The sequence below is a fragment of the Pyrus communis genome, chromosome 14 (genome assembly GCF_963583255.1).
Source record: "Pyrus communis chromosome 14, drPyrComm1.1, whole genome shotgun sequence".
In the NCBI taxonomy this organism is placed as follows: Eukaryota; Viridiplantae; Streptophyta; class Magnoliopsida; order Rosales; family Rosaceae; genus Pyrus; species Pyrus communis.
The window spans coordinates 5,121,284-5,135,792 of NC_084816.1; the positions used below are offsets into that span (position 1 = coordinate 5,121,284).

Genomic DNA, 14,509 nt, shown 5'->3' on the forward strand with positions numbered 1-14,509 from the left:
TCAAGTACTGGATTAGATATTCAAAAGAAAAATGCTTAATTTAAAGCGATTAAAAACATTTTCTTCTGCACCCAAGGTCATATTTTTAATTATTTCCTAGTTATATGTTTATTAAAAGAAAAGTAAATAAAGATTCTGATTCTTGGCAATATATACTTCCCCATTGCATTAGTTTTCGGCCTTATTGTGATTTATGAGTAAATGTACGGTGTAACTATTGCACGCACTGTCATGTAATATTTTAAATTTCTTTATGTTTATAACAATTGTATTTGTTGTTTGTTTATTGGTTATATTGGATGGTTTCATACCGGGAACCTAGCTAGCTACTCCTATGAAGAGGTGGATAACCACTGGGACTAGGTGGTCCCAAGATCACCCGTAGTTCAAAAAATATGCATGTAAAGATCTTCTGAGGGTTTTATGAATGTTTTGTACTGAACTTTGTAGACTTATTAAATGTTTGATATAATACCTGCTAGGTATATGTAGACACATTGCATGGACAACACTTGATAAATCATTTCGATATCACTCAACAAGTGTTAAACGAACTGCCTTAGTGAATAAACAGAATTTTTTTTTAGGCTTTCGCGCTCTGTTTCTATCTAAAAAAAACTTGAACCTTTAACATTAGGACCACCTAAGATTCGAATCCTAAATCCGCTACTGTCACTGCCCTGTGCTACCCATCTCCCTGCCCACCCTCACCATTAAGCTAACCCCACTGACTTGGGTGTATTCAATTATTAATACTATACCACACATCCTTTAAATATCAATCATTTCTTTGTGTTTCATTCGAATTATTACATCTGAATTAATAACATCGTGTAATTGTAAACGAGAGCCCATGGGCCATTACAAATAGTTTTGCGGCCTTAGAAAAAGCCCAGTAATACAACAAAGCAAGTTCAGTTTTTAAATCACCTCGCTGGGAAAGAGATTCTCGGTCTCAATCGCGGTCTCTTTCAGATCTAGTGATTGGAACTTTTTCCACCTCGTTGCTCTTTACATGCCAGCGGTCAAGTCGCACTGAGTTGGTTTCCGATCCAATCGAATGAAGGTTATAGACTTGGGGAAAGGGAAGTTAAGATGGAGAAGGCGAAGAAGTGTCTGGAGCTGAACTCGGACGAGTCAGAGACCGTGTCGCGAGTCGCCATCCCAGCTCTCCAAATCGGAAAGTCCAGCTTCTACGAAGCCTTCGCTCTGAGAGGTATCCTAGTCGAGCGAGTCGAACCCGGTGTCGTCCTCTGTTCTTTCAAGGTCCCTCCCCGCCTTGTCGTGAGTCATCTAATTAATCTCTATATGTTTAGATTTTGTTATTTAATACTTCAATTGTTGAAATTAATTAACTTGGATCTTTTTTATTTAGTTTAGCAAAAACACCATTCATTTCATAATTTTCATGTACACTCTTTAAATCGAATGTAACGGCAAGTGACGGTACAATTCTTGATCATTAGGTGACTAAGAGAACAATTCGTGAAAACACTTACGCTCATATGTGCTTTTAGCAATTCTAAGAAAACTATTGTGAGCGTACTTGAAAGTTCATTTAAAATGATTGAAAATGTTTTTAGTGAAATTGATTTTGGGTTAAGTGCTTTTGGAAGAAGCACCAGATATATGCTTCTTGAGAAGCATTTCCGAAATTTGGCAAATGGCGCAATTGCATGTTCTTAATAATTTGTTTGCAGGATAGAGATGGAAAATTGGCAAATGGTGCAATTGCAAATCTCGTTGATATAGTTGGTGCCTCCGTAGCTTATATTCCGGGTCTCCCTATGAATGTTTCTGTCGACATATCGGTCTCTTATGTGTCGACTGCCAAGCTTCATGTAAGCCAAATCCTTCCACTCCGATCCTCATGTCTTCTTGATAAATATGTGCTCCGATTTCGCTTGGTAATTAGTATCTTCCAATACCTTTAATCAACGGGGAGGAAATTCGAACTTTGTACATCTTCCGACATTAAAAAGAGATCGAAGTAGCATGAGGTCAACAGCTAGTTTGTTAACGCACACATGATCGTTGTATCAATCGATTCTTTGTCATCGGATGTCCCGAAGAGACCTCTAACTTTTTTGATGTCAAATTGCAGGACGAGCTAGAGATAACTTCAAGGGTTTTAGGACGAACAGGCGGTTACTGTGGAACGATGGTAATTTTCAGAAATAAAGCAACGGGAGAGATAATAGCTGAAGGTCGACATTCATTGTTTCGTTCAAATGCTGGTCGCGTTCCCAAACTCTAAGGAGTCCTTCCCACATTCATAACATATAAAGGGAACTCCCGAGGCCACAGGTTGGATCCTAATTGAGCGTTGGTTTGTTTCTATAATGTACAAGACGGAAATGATTTCATTTACGCGCGCTTAAGTACATGTTTTAGCATTTGTTCAGCCACGGAACAGAATATATTGTTGATATGCCCTTGATATTGAACAAAACGTACAAACATGTACGTGCATTTTCGACAATATAAACGTTATCTTGATCTCTCTACGGCAAAGATTGATGTAAGTAAAGCCTTTTCCCAACGAAAGGGATCGTTTTGCAAGTGTGATAGCAGGATCCTTGTAAGCCCTAAATTACATCTTGATAAATTCAACTTCACAGGCCACGGAACCCCTCTGAAACATTGCAAATTTCTCGCGTAACTCTTCTGTCATCTGCAAATAACTTGTATCAATTATCATCTTATCTAAAACTCTACCGTTCTTTAGGAACTACGTTGCAAGTTCCATCTCAATCTCCCGCTGCTTGAATCCTCGTATGGCGATGGTCGTGACGTGTGACAACAAACAAATAGGCACAAATCCTGGTGGATTCCATTGAGGCTCTGAACATTTATGATAACACTTCACGCTCTGAACCATAATTTAAAGAATGAACGAATGAGAATTATCGCAAAAATTGTATATTGGTTCCATATTACGTAACGTATGAAGACATCTTACTTCTAAGAAAAGATCTTTGAGATTAGCTGATCTCTTAAGACCCTCGGCTAGCAATTCGGCATAGTAGCAATCACAAAGAACCAACTTCAATTGCTTGAGATCAGAGCCATAGCAACCATTCTCTGTAGTATTAAAATCTTCGTCGTTGAAGTCTAAAGAGGTAACAGAAGTCCATACGTTCTTCCATCTTCGAGACAAAACGGTGGTCCTCACTCCCCACAGCATATTTTGTTCGTAGGAACGAAAGGATGTGACAGAGGACTGCACCTGGTAATGCGCCGATCCTCTCTTTAACCATTGCTTGATGCTTTGATACCGAACCCATTCGTACCCCTAATCCCTTGTTAACAAAAAATGACCTAATTAATTGCAAAAACTGGTTAAAAGAGGCTTTTATACCCAAGCACATGATGGAAAACTATCATTCATCTCTATTTTAGTTACACACCATCTAAAGCGGAGAAAGAGAAATAATTTCCGCATACTCATTTTCATCTTTTGCAATGTTCACTAGAAACATGGCGTGCAGACAGAAAACTGGTGTGTGGAAATTACTTTCCTTGGAGAAATACATAAATTTTTTAATACCTTTATGTATGAGGTATCAATCAATAGTGGAAAAACAAATATAAACTCACCTTCAGAGATAAAATGGAACAAAATCAAAGAAAATATATTCCTTGTTTTACACTTCTCATAGATGGAATTCAAAACATTAGGGTTTAGTAAGAGAAAGTACATGATGACTGAGCCCAGAAAAACACTAATGTTATCAGTAAAAGCTGTGATTAGTTGCTCAAAAATGGTGGGAAAAGCTATGAAAACGACAACCACGGCCTCAGTCTTAACGACGGCGGCTTCACCATCTCTGCCACTTTGCAATAACCGCCGGGTTTTTTATATTAGATTTATAGGAAAGGGATCATTTCCTCCCTCCTAATCCACAAAATTAAGGGATTCGTACAGTTAAAATTTGGTTAAATGACTACAAATGGGGGTACATTTTAAAAGTTATAATAACTTTAACTATTGAATCAAATTTCAACGGTACAGATCTTTCGATTTGATAGATTAGGAGGAAGAGATTAAAAAATGATCTATTTTTCTTTGGCATTAGATGTTAAATTAAACACTAAAAAATTTGAATTCACAACATCATGCAAATACTCTATCCCTTTTCACCGTTATAATAAATGGTCACTTGCTTCTCGCTCCAGTTGAGTGAGAGAGGGGGAGAGAGAAAGTTGGAGCGGAAGTCTTTTACTGTTTATAATTAGAGTCTGAGTTGTCAAACGGGCCGGTTCGATCTGGCCCATTGAAAGTTGGTACGTGTTGGTTTGGGTTGTTTTTGAGGTAGCCCACTTGATAAACCAATCCCGGTCCTAGCCCATAAAGACCAGGGCCGTGTGGGGCCGAATCATTAAACGGGCTGACTTTTGCAAAACAAAATTTAATTATTTTAAAATAAATAAAAAAACTTATTTGAACATGTTATAAAATACCCGAAATTTTGGCACTATCAAAACACCCGATTTCCGTCGTCACTCTCAGTGGCGACTGTGACTTTCTCCGCCACTGCGCGCTTCCACCATGGCCTCTGCAACTGCAATCCGAACTTCTTATCTCACTCTCTCCCGAGACCGAAACGTTCCAAAACCTGAATCGCCGAAATTCCAGCTCCCTCCGCGTTTCGTCGACTCGCAGAACCGAAACACCCGATTCCGAGACTTTTCGTCGGCGAGCTCACTGCAGAGAATTCGACTGCAGCATGGCTCAGCCGAGCTCCGCCTCGTTCTCCCGCACCGATTTAGGGTTTCTTCCAACGACGCTCAGTTCGGCTCGTTTTCGGAGGAGAACGAAGTTCAGGCGCCGAGTTTCGCCGAGTTTATCACCTCGGAGCGGGTCAAAGTTGTGGCGATGCTTGCTTTGGCTCTGGCTCTCTGTAATGCCGACCGTGTTGTGATGTCGGTGGCGATTGTGCCGTTATCGCTTTCTAATGGCTGGAGCCGATCGTTTGCTGGTATTGTTCAGGTAGTTTTCTCTCCTCATCTCTCTTTTCTTTTTATTTTTGTATTTTAATTTCGGTTGAATTAATTTTCTTTGAATTTAAGAAGTTTATGACCGCATAAATTTTTGAAATTTGTAATGCCTTCAGCTGAGGGAATGCTCCCAAACACCAAAGAGTTGAACTTGATCCAAATAATTGGTGATTATATTGAAATTTTTTTTTTTTTTTTTTATAAATATTTTAGCAAGTCCTATAAATAGGTCTCTTATGAAGAAGCAGTTTAGATGTATAACTCGTTTGGAATTGTTTTTAAAAGCACTTAAACTGCTTCATGCAAAAGCACCAAGTGTCATAGTGGTGTGCTTCTTGCATGAAGCACTTTAAGTACTTGTCTGGCTGACGATTGATTCCAAAAACAAAATGAGCCCGTGAATGTTCAATCTATGGACTCCATTTCTCATTATTACTATGGAAAGTGATTTCCGCAAGCGCATTTTCTCCCCTTGCACACCCATGTTTATTTTTGCCTGGACTGAATAAATCAATTGAGAATCAAGGGACGTAATAAACATGGTGTGCAAAAGGAGGGAACGGATGTGCAGAAATGATTTCTTTATTATTATTTTTTTAAGCTAAAACAGTTGAACTCCTGGGTTTTCAACAAAATCGCTCTAGAAATTGTTTTTGTTGATAGTAGGGAATCTGAAATACTCATTTGAAAAAACATTTGGCAGTCATCTTTCCTTTGGGGTTACCTCGTTTCTCCCATAGCTGGAGGGACTCTTGTGGACTATTATGGTGGTAAGGTAGTCATGGCCTGGGGAGTGGCTTTGTGGTCTTTAGCAACCTTTCTTACTCCGTGGGCTGCGGAAAATTCTCTATGGGCCCTCCTTGCGATGCGTGCTCTCCTTGGAATTGCAGAAGGAGTGGCTCTTCCATGCATGAACAACATGGTAGCGAGGTGACGGTGGTCTCCAAACTTCCTTTATGGATTTACCAATCACATTAAAGCCACTTTAATGATGTTCTTACTGGTGTTTTTTGGTTAAATTGTTGGTGGAGCTAAAATGTTGACCACGGTATGAACTTTTTGTTTCAGGTGGTTTCCTCAAACAGAACGAGCCAGGGCTGTTGGACTTGCAATGGCCGGATTTCAGCTTGGAAGTGCAGTAGGACTCATGCTTTCTCCAATCCTCATGTCACAAGGTGGTATATTTGTACCATTCGCGATATTTGGTTTATCTGGATTTCTTTAGGTTTTGGTGTGGTTATCTGCAACATCAAGTACTCCTGACCGAAATCCTCAAATATCAAAATATGAATTGGATTACATATCAAACAAGCGGCAGAAGTCCTTTTTCGTGGAGAATAAACCTAAGACAGCCAAAGTGATCCCTCCATTCAGGCGCTTGCTCTCTAAAATGCCAACCTGGTCCATAATAGTTGCAAATGCCATGCACAGTTGGGTAATGCATATACATCTCATGCCAGGTTATTCTACTCTGAGAATCATATTGTTAATGTCCTTTAAATGCGTTGAATATAACAAGATCTAACGGGCAAAATCCCTATAGATAGCTTTTTGTGAATTCATATTTACTTTGTATCCTTGTATGGAAATTGTATATGTCAGCACAGACTGATTATTTTTATTTCATTTTTCAAATTTCGCAGGGTTTTTTCATATTTCTTTCCTGGATGCCCATTTACTTCAACTCTGTAAGGCCTAATCTTTGGCTATAATTTCATTTTCGCTTCCTATCGTGAGTGTTGTGTAGCTTATGTATGATTCTTGATCTACTTCAGGTGTACCATGTTGACCTCAGACAGGCAGCTTGGTTTAGTGCTGTTCCATGGAGTGTCATGGCAGTCATGGGATATGTTGGTGGTTTGTGGTCAGATATATTGATACGAAATGGTACGAGTGTCACTTTGACTCAAAAGATCATGCAGGTATGTGCTGCAGTTCTGTATACTAGTTTTTTACTGTTTCGAGGCCTTAAACTAAGATGGGTAATCCATAATCTGGAGATCCTCACTTCAAATATGGTTTGAATGATCAATAAAATAGATGGGAAGGAAACGTCTATATTTTGAGCTTATTTGCAGAAGTTGTACTGTATACTTGTAATCTTGAAGTTTAGTACTACCAAAAGTTTCTCACCACCAGGGATGGTTAAATTTCTAGTCAAAGTGGATCTTTGTTAAAGAAAAATTTATATCCTATATGAATTGAATTTCTAGTCGCTTATTGAATGTGAATATTGTTCCTTCTCTGCAGTCAATCGGTTTCATTGGTCCTGGGATAGCTCTTATGGGTTTAATTACAGCAAAAAGTCCAGCAGTTGCATCTGCTTGGCTTACGTTAGCAGTCGGGCTGAAATCTTTTAGTCACTCTGGTTTTCTTGTGAATCTCCAGGTTGGCATTAGAGAATGTTATTAAAGTCAACTATTTGATGGTAGTTAGTACCTCGAATTAATTCTTTATTTGTTTGGTGTGACTTAATTAATATTTTTTTCTTTAACCAGGAGATCGCTCCACAGTACTCCGGTGTTTTACATGGTATGTAAAATTAGAATAAATTTTCAGTATATTAATGCTTCCAAGGCGTAGTGAAATAACTTGTTGATTTGGTAAAATTTGATGATATCCCGTTATTTATTGTGTTAGGAATTTCAAATACTGCTGGAACATTTGCTGCCATTTTGGGAACAGTTGGAGCTGGTTTCTTTGTTGAACTCGCGGGTTCTTTCCAAGGATTTCTATTGCTTACATCGCTCTTATATATTCTTGCTGCCCTTTTCTACGTCGTCTTTTCTACTGGAGAGAGAGTAAATTTCGTTGAACCTGGTAAGTATCATCGTTATCGATTCTTCAAATTTGATTTTCCTTCCAAGCCCCTGCCCCGCTTTTAAACTTCCATTAGGAATTGTGGAGATTTGACATAATGACCAATTTGTTGCTTTGTTATACTGTTTAAACATTTACACGGTTTTAAATTCCTAACGCGTTGGCAGTTTTATATCCCTAATGAAATTGGATTGTGCATTGACGTTTGCTTGACAGTTCATGAATGATATTTAAGGGCTGCTGGCGAAAGCATCGATTGATGATGACGATGATGATGCGTTTTCAACTGTAACTAACGGAGCAGTCATGGAATTGGACAGAACGTTGGAAGGCGGACTTGACGAATTGTACAGATCGTTCGGAGTCATCCGTTGTATTAATAAATATCCTGTTTGTTCATCGTATGAATCTGAAGTGTGTACAGTGGATTTTCTGGTAGTGTTCCTTTTCCTCCTGCATCAATAGTTTGTTTCAGGCGCATATGGGGATCCTGATTACCAAATTTTGTAAAAGATATGTGTAAATACGTTCCAGAGGTACGATGCCAGATTCTTTGTTCTTGCTTCCTCATTGATTGATTGCGGTTCATACGATTCATACATGCATGAGCGACTGGCGGAAGCATTTCCGTCAGGTAATAGCCAAATGTAAGTCAATATCATTCTTTGTCTTTTTGATATAAAGTAAAATGTTGAAAGGTCAGAAGCACATGCTGAAAATGAAGAGTTGAGCAAAAGGAAAATGATTTTAAGTAAGGATCCGGCTTCTCTGCTTTCTCAGTTCTCATACACTCTTATCTTCTTCTATTTTGTGCGATCACGGTTAAGCTACGTTAACATTTTATATTGATTTTTTTATACAAATAATAAGACAAAAAGTAATAGTGATATAAAATGTTGATGTAATTTAACCGTGACCGCATAAATAGGAGAGGATGATAGTGTATGAGAACTGGAAAGGCAGAGTAGCCAGGTCCTTTTAAGTAAATCCCATTTTCCCCTTTTTGCATTCAGTCCATTTATTTATATCTCTTAATCCTTTTTTAATTTATTTAATCCTGCGATTAGAAAAAGAAAGGACAGTACATAAGAGGAGAAAAAGGAAGTGCGGAAATAATTCTTTGGATCGAAAGAGGGATGCAATCATGCAACAAGGCAAAAGCTCTCAATCAATTCATGTGATGTAACCCGCCCTGCAACTTGGCTTGCCACTATAATCTGCAGCCTATTAAAATATCCTCCAATTTTGACCAAATATTATTCTTCTTCTTCTTTTTTAGGATTAACACATACAATTTTTCTACTGACCAAATCATAACATTTGATTAGGAGCAAATTCTAGACACGTATCGCATCTTGAATTAAACTTTTAACATTGGTGAATTACACGATGGTAGTTAAAGTGAGGCTTTTTGTGTGAGTCTTTCTGATTTCTGGAAGAGTGGATTGTAATGATGAAACTTCCAACGAATTCCTTTTTAAAATATTTAACTGAAAATGCTGTTGCTGATTTGTCCTCCATCAAAACTTGGGATGGCGACTAATCCACAAAATCACTTGAATTAGTCTTACAAAACATAAACATCAGTGGGAAAATCCAAAATTTAAGACTTTAGTAAACATTCAATTATTTTATTAAATAAAATATAATAGGTAAGAATCATAAATGCAAGAAAGCTACTTGTAAACAACAAAGCCAAAAGTTGATCAAAATTCATCAGACGGCCAAAAACTCCATATCCTCTGGCAATGAAGAGAACACCAAGTCCTCATAATCCGCAGGCAAATCAGAGAAAGCAAATCGCCAGTTTCCGGTATGAAGATGGTAACAAGAACAAAGCTGAGCACAAAAGTCTTCCTGTCCTGAGGCATATCAAGGTTGCCATGAAGAAAGTTGCCGGGATTTTCACAGCTCTTTTCGGACAGCGAAAGGCCGCCTCAAAGGCTGCTGCTTTGATTGAAACAAGAAGAAATGATTCTCGAATCCGGGGGATTTCGTGTAAGTTTTTTACTTCCATATTGGTTCTGCACAGATCTACAATAAACATGTTCAGAAGTGCTTTTGGAAGAGCTAAAAGCGTTTTCGGATACAATTGCATTTTTATTGAAAATTTTGGATGTAATTTGAATAAAAGCGCCTTTGAGTATAAGTGCTTTCCATTGAAGCATTTCCAAATGGACTTATAATCATGTGTTTTGCAGCTTGGTAAATACCATATGCAGATGCATAGAAATTTTCAGCTCGGTAGATACTGGGTTCGTTTGACAAGTTCTTTTTAAACGACTAAAAGTGTTTTTTAAATAAAATGTTTTTGAAACCAAACCTTAATAAAAATGCAAATTAATTCTGGAAAAGCACTCGAACTGCTTCTAGCATGCTTTTAGTAGGAAGCACTTCAAGGGCTTTTAGTAGGAAGCACTTCAAGGGCTTTTAGAATCCACAACATTTTCTTCAGTCATTTAAAAGCACTTGCCAAACGAGCAGTGCTTTCAAAAATCAAAGATTGAGAAGTTAGTTTTGTTAATATTTTCCTATGTCCTGCAGCTTCAACTGATCGTTCGTCAGTGAGTGATACTAGGAGTAAGAGCTCGTCAAAGTTAAAGCTCTCTCAGTCCATCAGTTTTTCCAGTGGATTAATTGAGACGACGAACTTCTCTTACGAAGAGATTCTCAAAGCAACCGAAAAATTCTCTCCAGCAAATAAGATTGGTGAGGGTGCATTTGGAACGGTGTACAAGGGAAGGCTTGCAGATGGATCTCTTGTTGCTGTAAAGCGTGCTCGGAAGGTATAGAAATTTATGCCTCGTAATTGATTGTAGTACCTTATACATTGAGAAACAAGCGGAATCCTTTTAATTGGTAAAGCATTGTTCCGACAATAGTTAATCTCATTTTCTATTAGCTTGCATAACGACTTAAAATTTGTGCAGGCTGCATCTGACAAGATCTTAGAAACGGCGTTTAAGAATGAAATACTTACCTTGTCAACGATCGAGCATCTGAATTTGGTAAGGTTATATGGATATCTGGAGCATGGAGATGAGCGGATTATTGTGGTTGAATATGTTGCAAATGGAACGCTTCGCGAGCATTTGGATGGTAAGTCTTAAGAAAACTTAGTTATGAAACTCAATAGGGTTAGTCAGTAGAAGTCGGAGAGCATAAACAAATGTCAACTTTAAGTAACAAAAAGAGTTAGATAAATCGAACTAGAATGAAAAGTGATGGAAATTTTATGGTAAAGATATGATTCTGCTATTAAAAGAAGAGAGTAGTCGATCTGGTTCGCCTTACCATGACTAGTGAAGGATCATTGGCAGTGTCCTGTTTCCTTTTTCATTCAGTTGAAAAAATTAGCTTTTTAGTTGTCTGGTTGTGTTTTACATGAAGCTCGGAACACTTTTCCCGCCATGGAAGCTCTGTATTTTTCTTCTTTTCTGTGATAATTAGATAATCCGAATATCATCAGAAATAACATACTACTAATCCAGAAATGTATATAAAAATAGTCCTCTTTTCATGAAGGTACAAATGGAAATGAACTTGAAACCGGAGAACGTTTGGACATTGCTATTGATGTGGCTCATGCAATCACCTATCTTCACATGTATACAGGTGTGTACATCATTTTCAATCCAAATTACTCGACCGATAAAGATGTTTTCATCTTGCTTCCCATTTAATTTGATTAGGCTATTATTGTTAAGGCATTTGACAACCTGAATCGTCTCATGTATTTGACAGATCCTCCGATAATCCACAGAGACGTAAAATCTTTAAACATCCTCATCACAGAGAAACTTCGGGCTAAAGTGGCGGACTTTGGGTTTGCACGATCGTCTGCAGACCCAAATGCAACTCACATTTCAACTCAAATCAAAGGAACGGCAGGATACTTGGACCCCGAGTACCTCAAAACTTATCAACTCACCGTAAAGAGCGATGTTTACTCCTTTGGTGTCGTGCTTGTAGAACTTATGACAGGAAGACGACCCATCGAACCAAAGAAGCCAACCAATGAAAGAATTACAACAAGATGGGTAAGAGTATACTCATTTCAGGGTTATTATACAAAATGGTTCCTGAGATTTGCATGATCAATAGAAATGATCTCTGAGATTCAAAATCAATAGAAATGGTCTCTAAGTGTCCACCATCCATGATTTTGGTCCTTCTGTTAAAAACTCTTTGGGCAATTTTCAAAGTTTCGTAACTCAATCGATTCTTAAACAAATTCGACCCGTAATATATCAAAATGAAGATAAGAAAGTGTAGAACAAGATTATACATATTTGGAAACCCAATGATTGCCGGAGATGGCCGGAAAATAGCCTGAAAGGTGACTGGTCGGAGGGAAAACTGGAAAACTTGCCGGAAACTGGGTAAACTTAAACATTCATAATTTTTTCAATACTCAATGAAATCGAGTAATTCAAAAACGAAAATCATACCTCTCGATGAGACGAAAAGAATGGTATCTTTCTTTACTGCTAAATCGCCGTGGTTTGGACAGAAAACTGCTCGAAAGTGGCTAACTGGAAAATGGTTAGCCACTTTCGAGCCATTGTCCGACCAAACCACGGCGAGTTAGCCTTCGAAAAAAGGTATCATTCTCTTCGTCTTGTCAAGAAGTATTATTTTCGTTTTGAATCACTCGATTTGGTTGAGTATTGAAGAAGTTATGAACGTTTAAAGTTACCCAGTTTTCGGCAAGTTTTTCAGTTTTCCTGCGGACCATTAACCTTTCCGGCCATCTCCGGCAACCATTGGGCTTCCAAATAAGTATAATCTTATTCTACACTTTCCTCTCTTCATTTTGATATATTATGGGTCAAATTTGGTTAAGAAACGATTGAGTTACAAAGTTTTGAACATTGCTCAAAATCGTTTTTAACGGAATGACCAAAATCATGGATGGTGGACAATCTCAGGGACCATTTCTATTGATTTTGAATCTCAGGGACCATTTCTATTGATCATGCAAATTTCAGGGACCATTTTGTATAATAACCCCTCATTTTAAGCATCTTGACATTACTAAACCGACACGAAACTGGAAATTTGTTGGGATGTCCGTTTCTATATGTTGCTTCGCGGTAAAATCTGCCCAGAGTTCCACCTTACATGATTAATTAGTCATTGCTCAAGTTTTGTTTTACTCTAAATCTCCCCGATTTATTGTAGTTCCGACATTCATCACATGTTTCTGTTAAACTTTAGACAATCTGTCACTCATGACATATTTCTATAGAGCATAAAGGCAAACCACATGAGTCTAGCTCTTGTAACATCCACCTTATTCCTCATTGCATTTACATGTGAAACATTCATCAAATGAAACCGCTACAGTTGCGGTGGATCATTTCATCCTTATTCCTCATTGCATTTACATGTGAAACATTCATCAAATGAAACCGCTACAGTTGCGGTAGATCATTTCATCCTCCTCTGCAGATGTCCTGTTCCCATGTGTTATAGACAAACATTCATGAAATGAAACATTAGCCTAACCATGTTTACATCCGCAGGCAATCCAAATGTTGAAACGAGGAGACGCGATACTTGTCATGGATCCAAGGCTACGGAGAAACCCGGCATCAACGATGGTTTTGGAGAAAGTCCTCCTGCTAGCTCAGGAATGCCTTGCACCTCAAAGAAATTCAAGACCCTCCATGAAAAAATGTGCTGAAGTGTTATGGGAAATTCGAAAGGACTTTCGAGAAAAATCCCTCCCTTCTTCCTCTGATGTTCATTTTTCTGCGAATTATCCCGTCAGAGATGCAAAGATGACTCGGCAGACATCGTTTGGGATTCAAGATGATGAATGGCAGAAATTTATCTCTGCCTAACTTATAAGAATTTTGAGTGAAATTATTTACAGAAAATTGTTTTCTTCTTCTATCCAAGTGTTTAGTTAGTACATCTATGTAAAAAAGAAACGTCTTTTTGTAAATAACCCAATATTCAAATATTAAATTTCAATGGCAATCGGATTTTATTACGAACCAAAGTTGGCGTCTAACTAGCAACTAATGCAAGATAAATTAACTTTTTAAGTTAAATTTATAAACTATATAATATGTCAACAATAAAAATAAATACGTTAATCACGGAAAATCACTTTTTATGCTTCCTAAACCGTTGGCGGACTTTTGGAAAAAGCATTTCACATACAACAGTGTTGTGTTGTACCACATCATTATTTTTTTTCGGTTACATCGTATCATTATTCCATCGTAGTAAAACCATATCAGTGACATAATAAAATATTGAAAATGTACTATTATCTCATTTTATCTTCTTGACTCTCTTTGTCATCTTGCAATTAAGAAAGTCAATAGCAACCTTTTATTTAAATATAAAAAAATAGTGTGCATTATTTTTCATACATAAACTCATTTGAAGGTGCATTTAAAATAGTTAAAACCGTTTTTGATGAAAATATTTTTTGGATCAATCCTTAATAAAAATGCAAGTAAATATGGAAAGACACTTGAAGTGCTTCAGACAAGAAGCACCATTTTTATGTGCTTCTTGCAAGAAACACTTCAAGTATTTTTGGAACCCAAATTTTTTTTTTTCAAAAACTCTTTCATTTTAAAAACATTTCCAAACGAGCTTATAAATACAAAAGACGTTGCTTTGCTCATTAACATGCAAAAAATCTCATATTACATCAAATACGTGC

At 37.6% G+C, this 14,509-nt stretch overlaps 2 protein-coding genes and 1 pseudogene across 3 annotated transcripts; all 3 read left to right on the forward strand.

Moving 5' to 3' along the window:
• The first annotated feature begins 970 nt into the window (after positions 1–970).
• LOC137715132 (uncharacterized) lies at positions 971–2,488 on the forward strand. 2 transcript variants are annotated; one of them, XM_068454367.1, is made up of 3 exons: positions 971–1,284; positions 1,701–1,841; positions 2,105–2,488. In XM_068454367.1, the coding sequence occupies exons 1-3, from the start codon at positions 1,096–1,098 to the stop codon at positions 2,255–2,257; spliced, it is 483 nt and encodes a 160-aa protein (XP_068310468.1). In that variant the 5' UTR covers positions 971–1,095; the 3' UTR covers positions 2,258–2,488. The 2 variants fall into 2 exon arrangements, with proteins under 2 accessions (XP_068310468.1, XP_068310469.1); XM_068454368.1 differs by having other exon boundaries at positions 971–1,266.
• Positions 2,489–4,489: 2,001 nt separating this feature from the next.
• On the forward strand, positions 4,490–8,376 carry LOC137716222 (probable anion transporter 4, chloroplastic; annotated as a pseudogene).
• Positions 8,377–9,479: 1,103 nt separating this feature from the next.
• On the forward strand, positions 9,480–13,815 carry LOC137715868 (calmodulin-binding receptor-like cytoplasmic kinase 2). The gene is made up of 6 exons (XM_068455220.1): positions 9,480–9,819; positions 10,366–10,607; positions 10,752–10,920; positions 11,347–11,436; positions 11,566–11,861; positions 13,350–13,815. Exons 1-6 carry the CDS (start codon positions 9,570–9,572, stop codon positions 13,668–13,670), a joined length of 1,368 nt encoding a protein of 455 aa, XP_068311321.1. The 5' UTR covers positions 9,480–9,569; the 3' UTR covers positions 13,671–13,815.
• Positions 13,816–14,509: the final 694 nt, after the last annotated feature.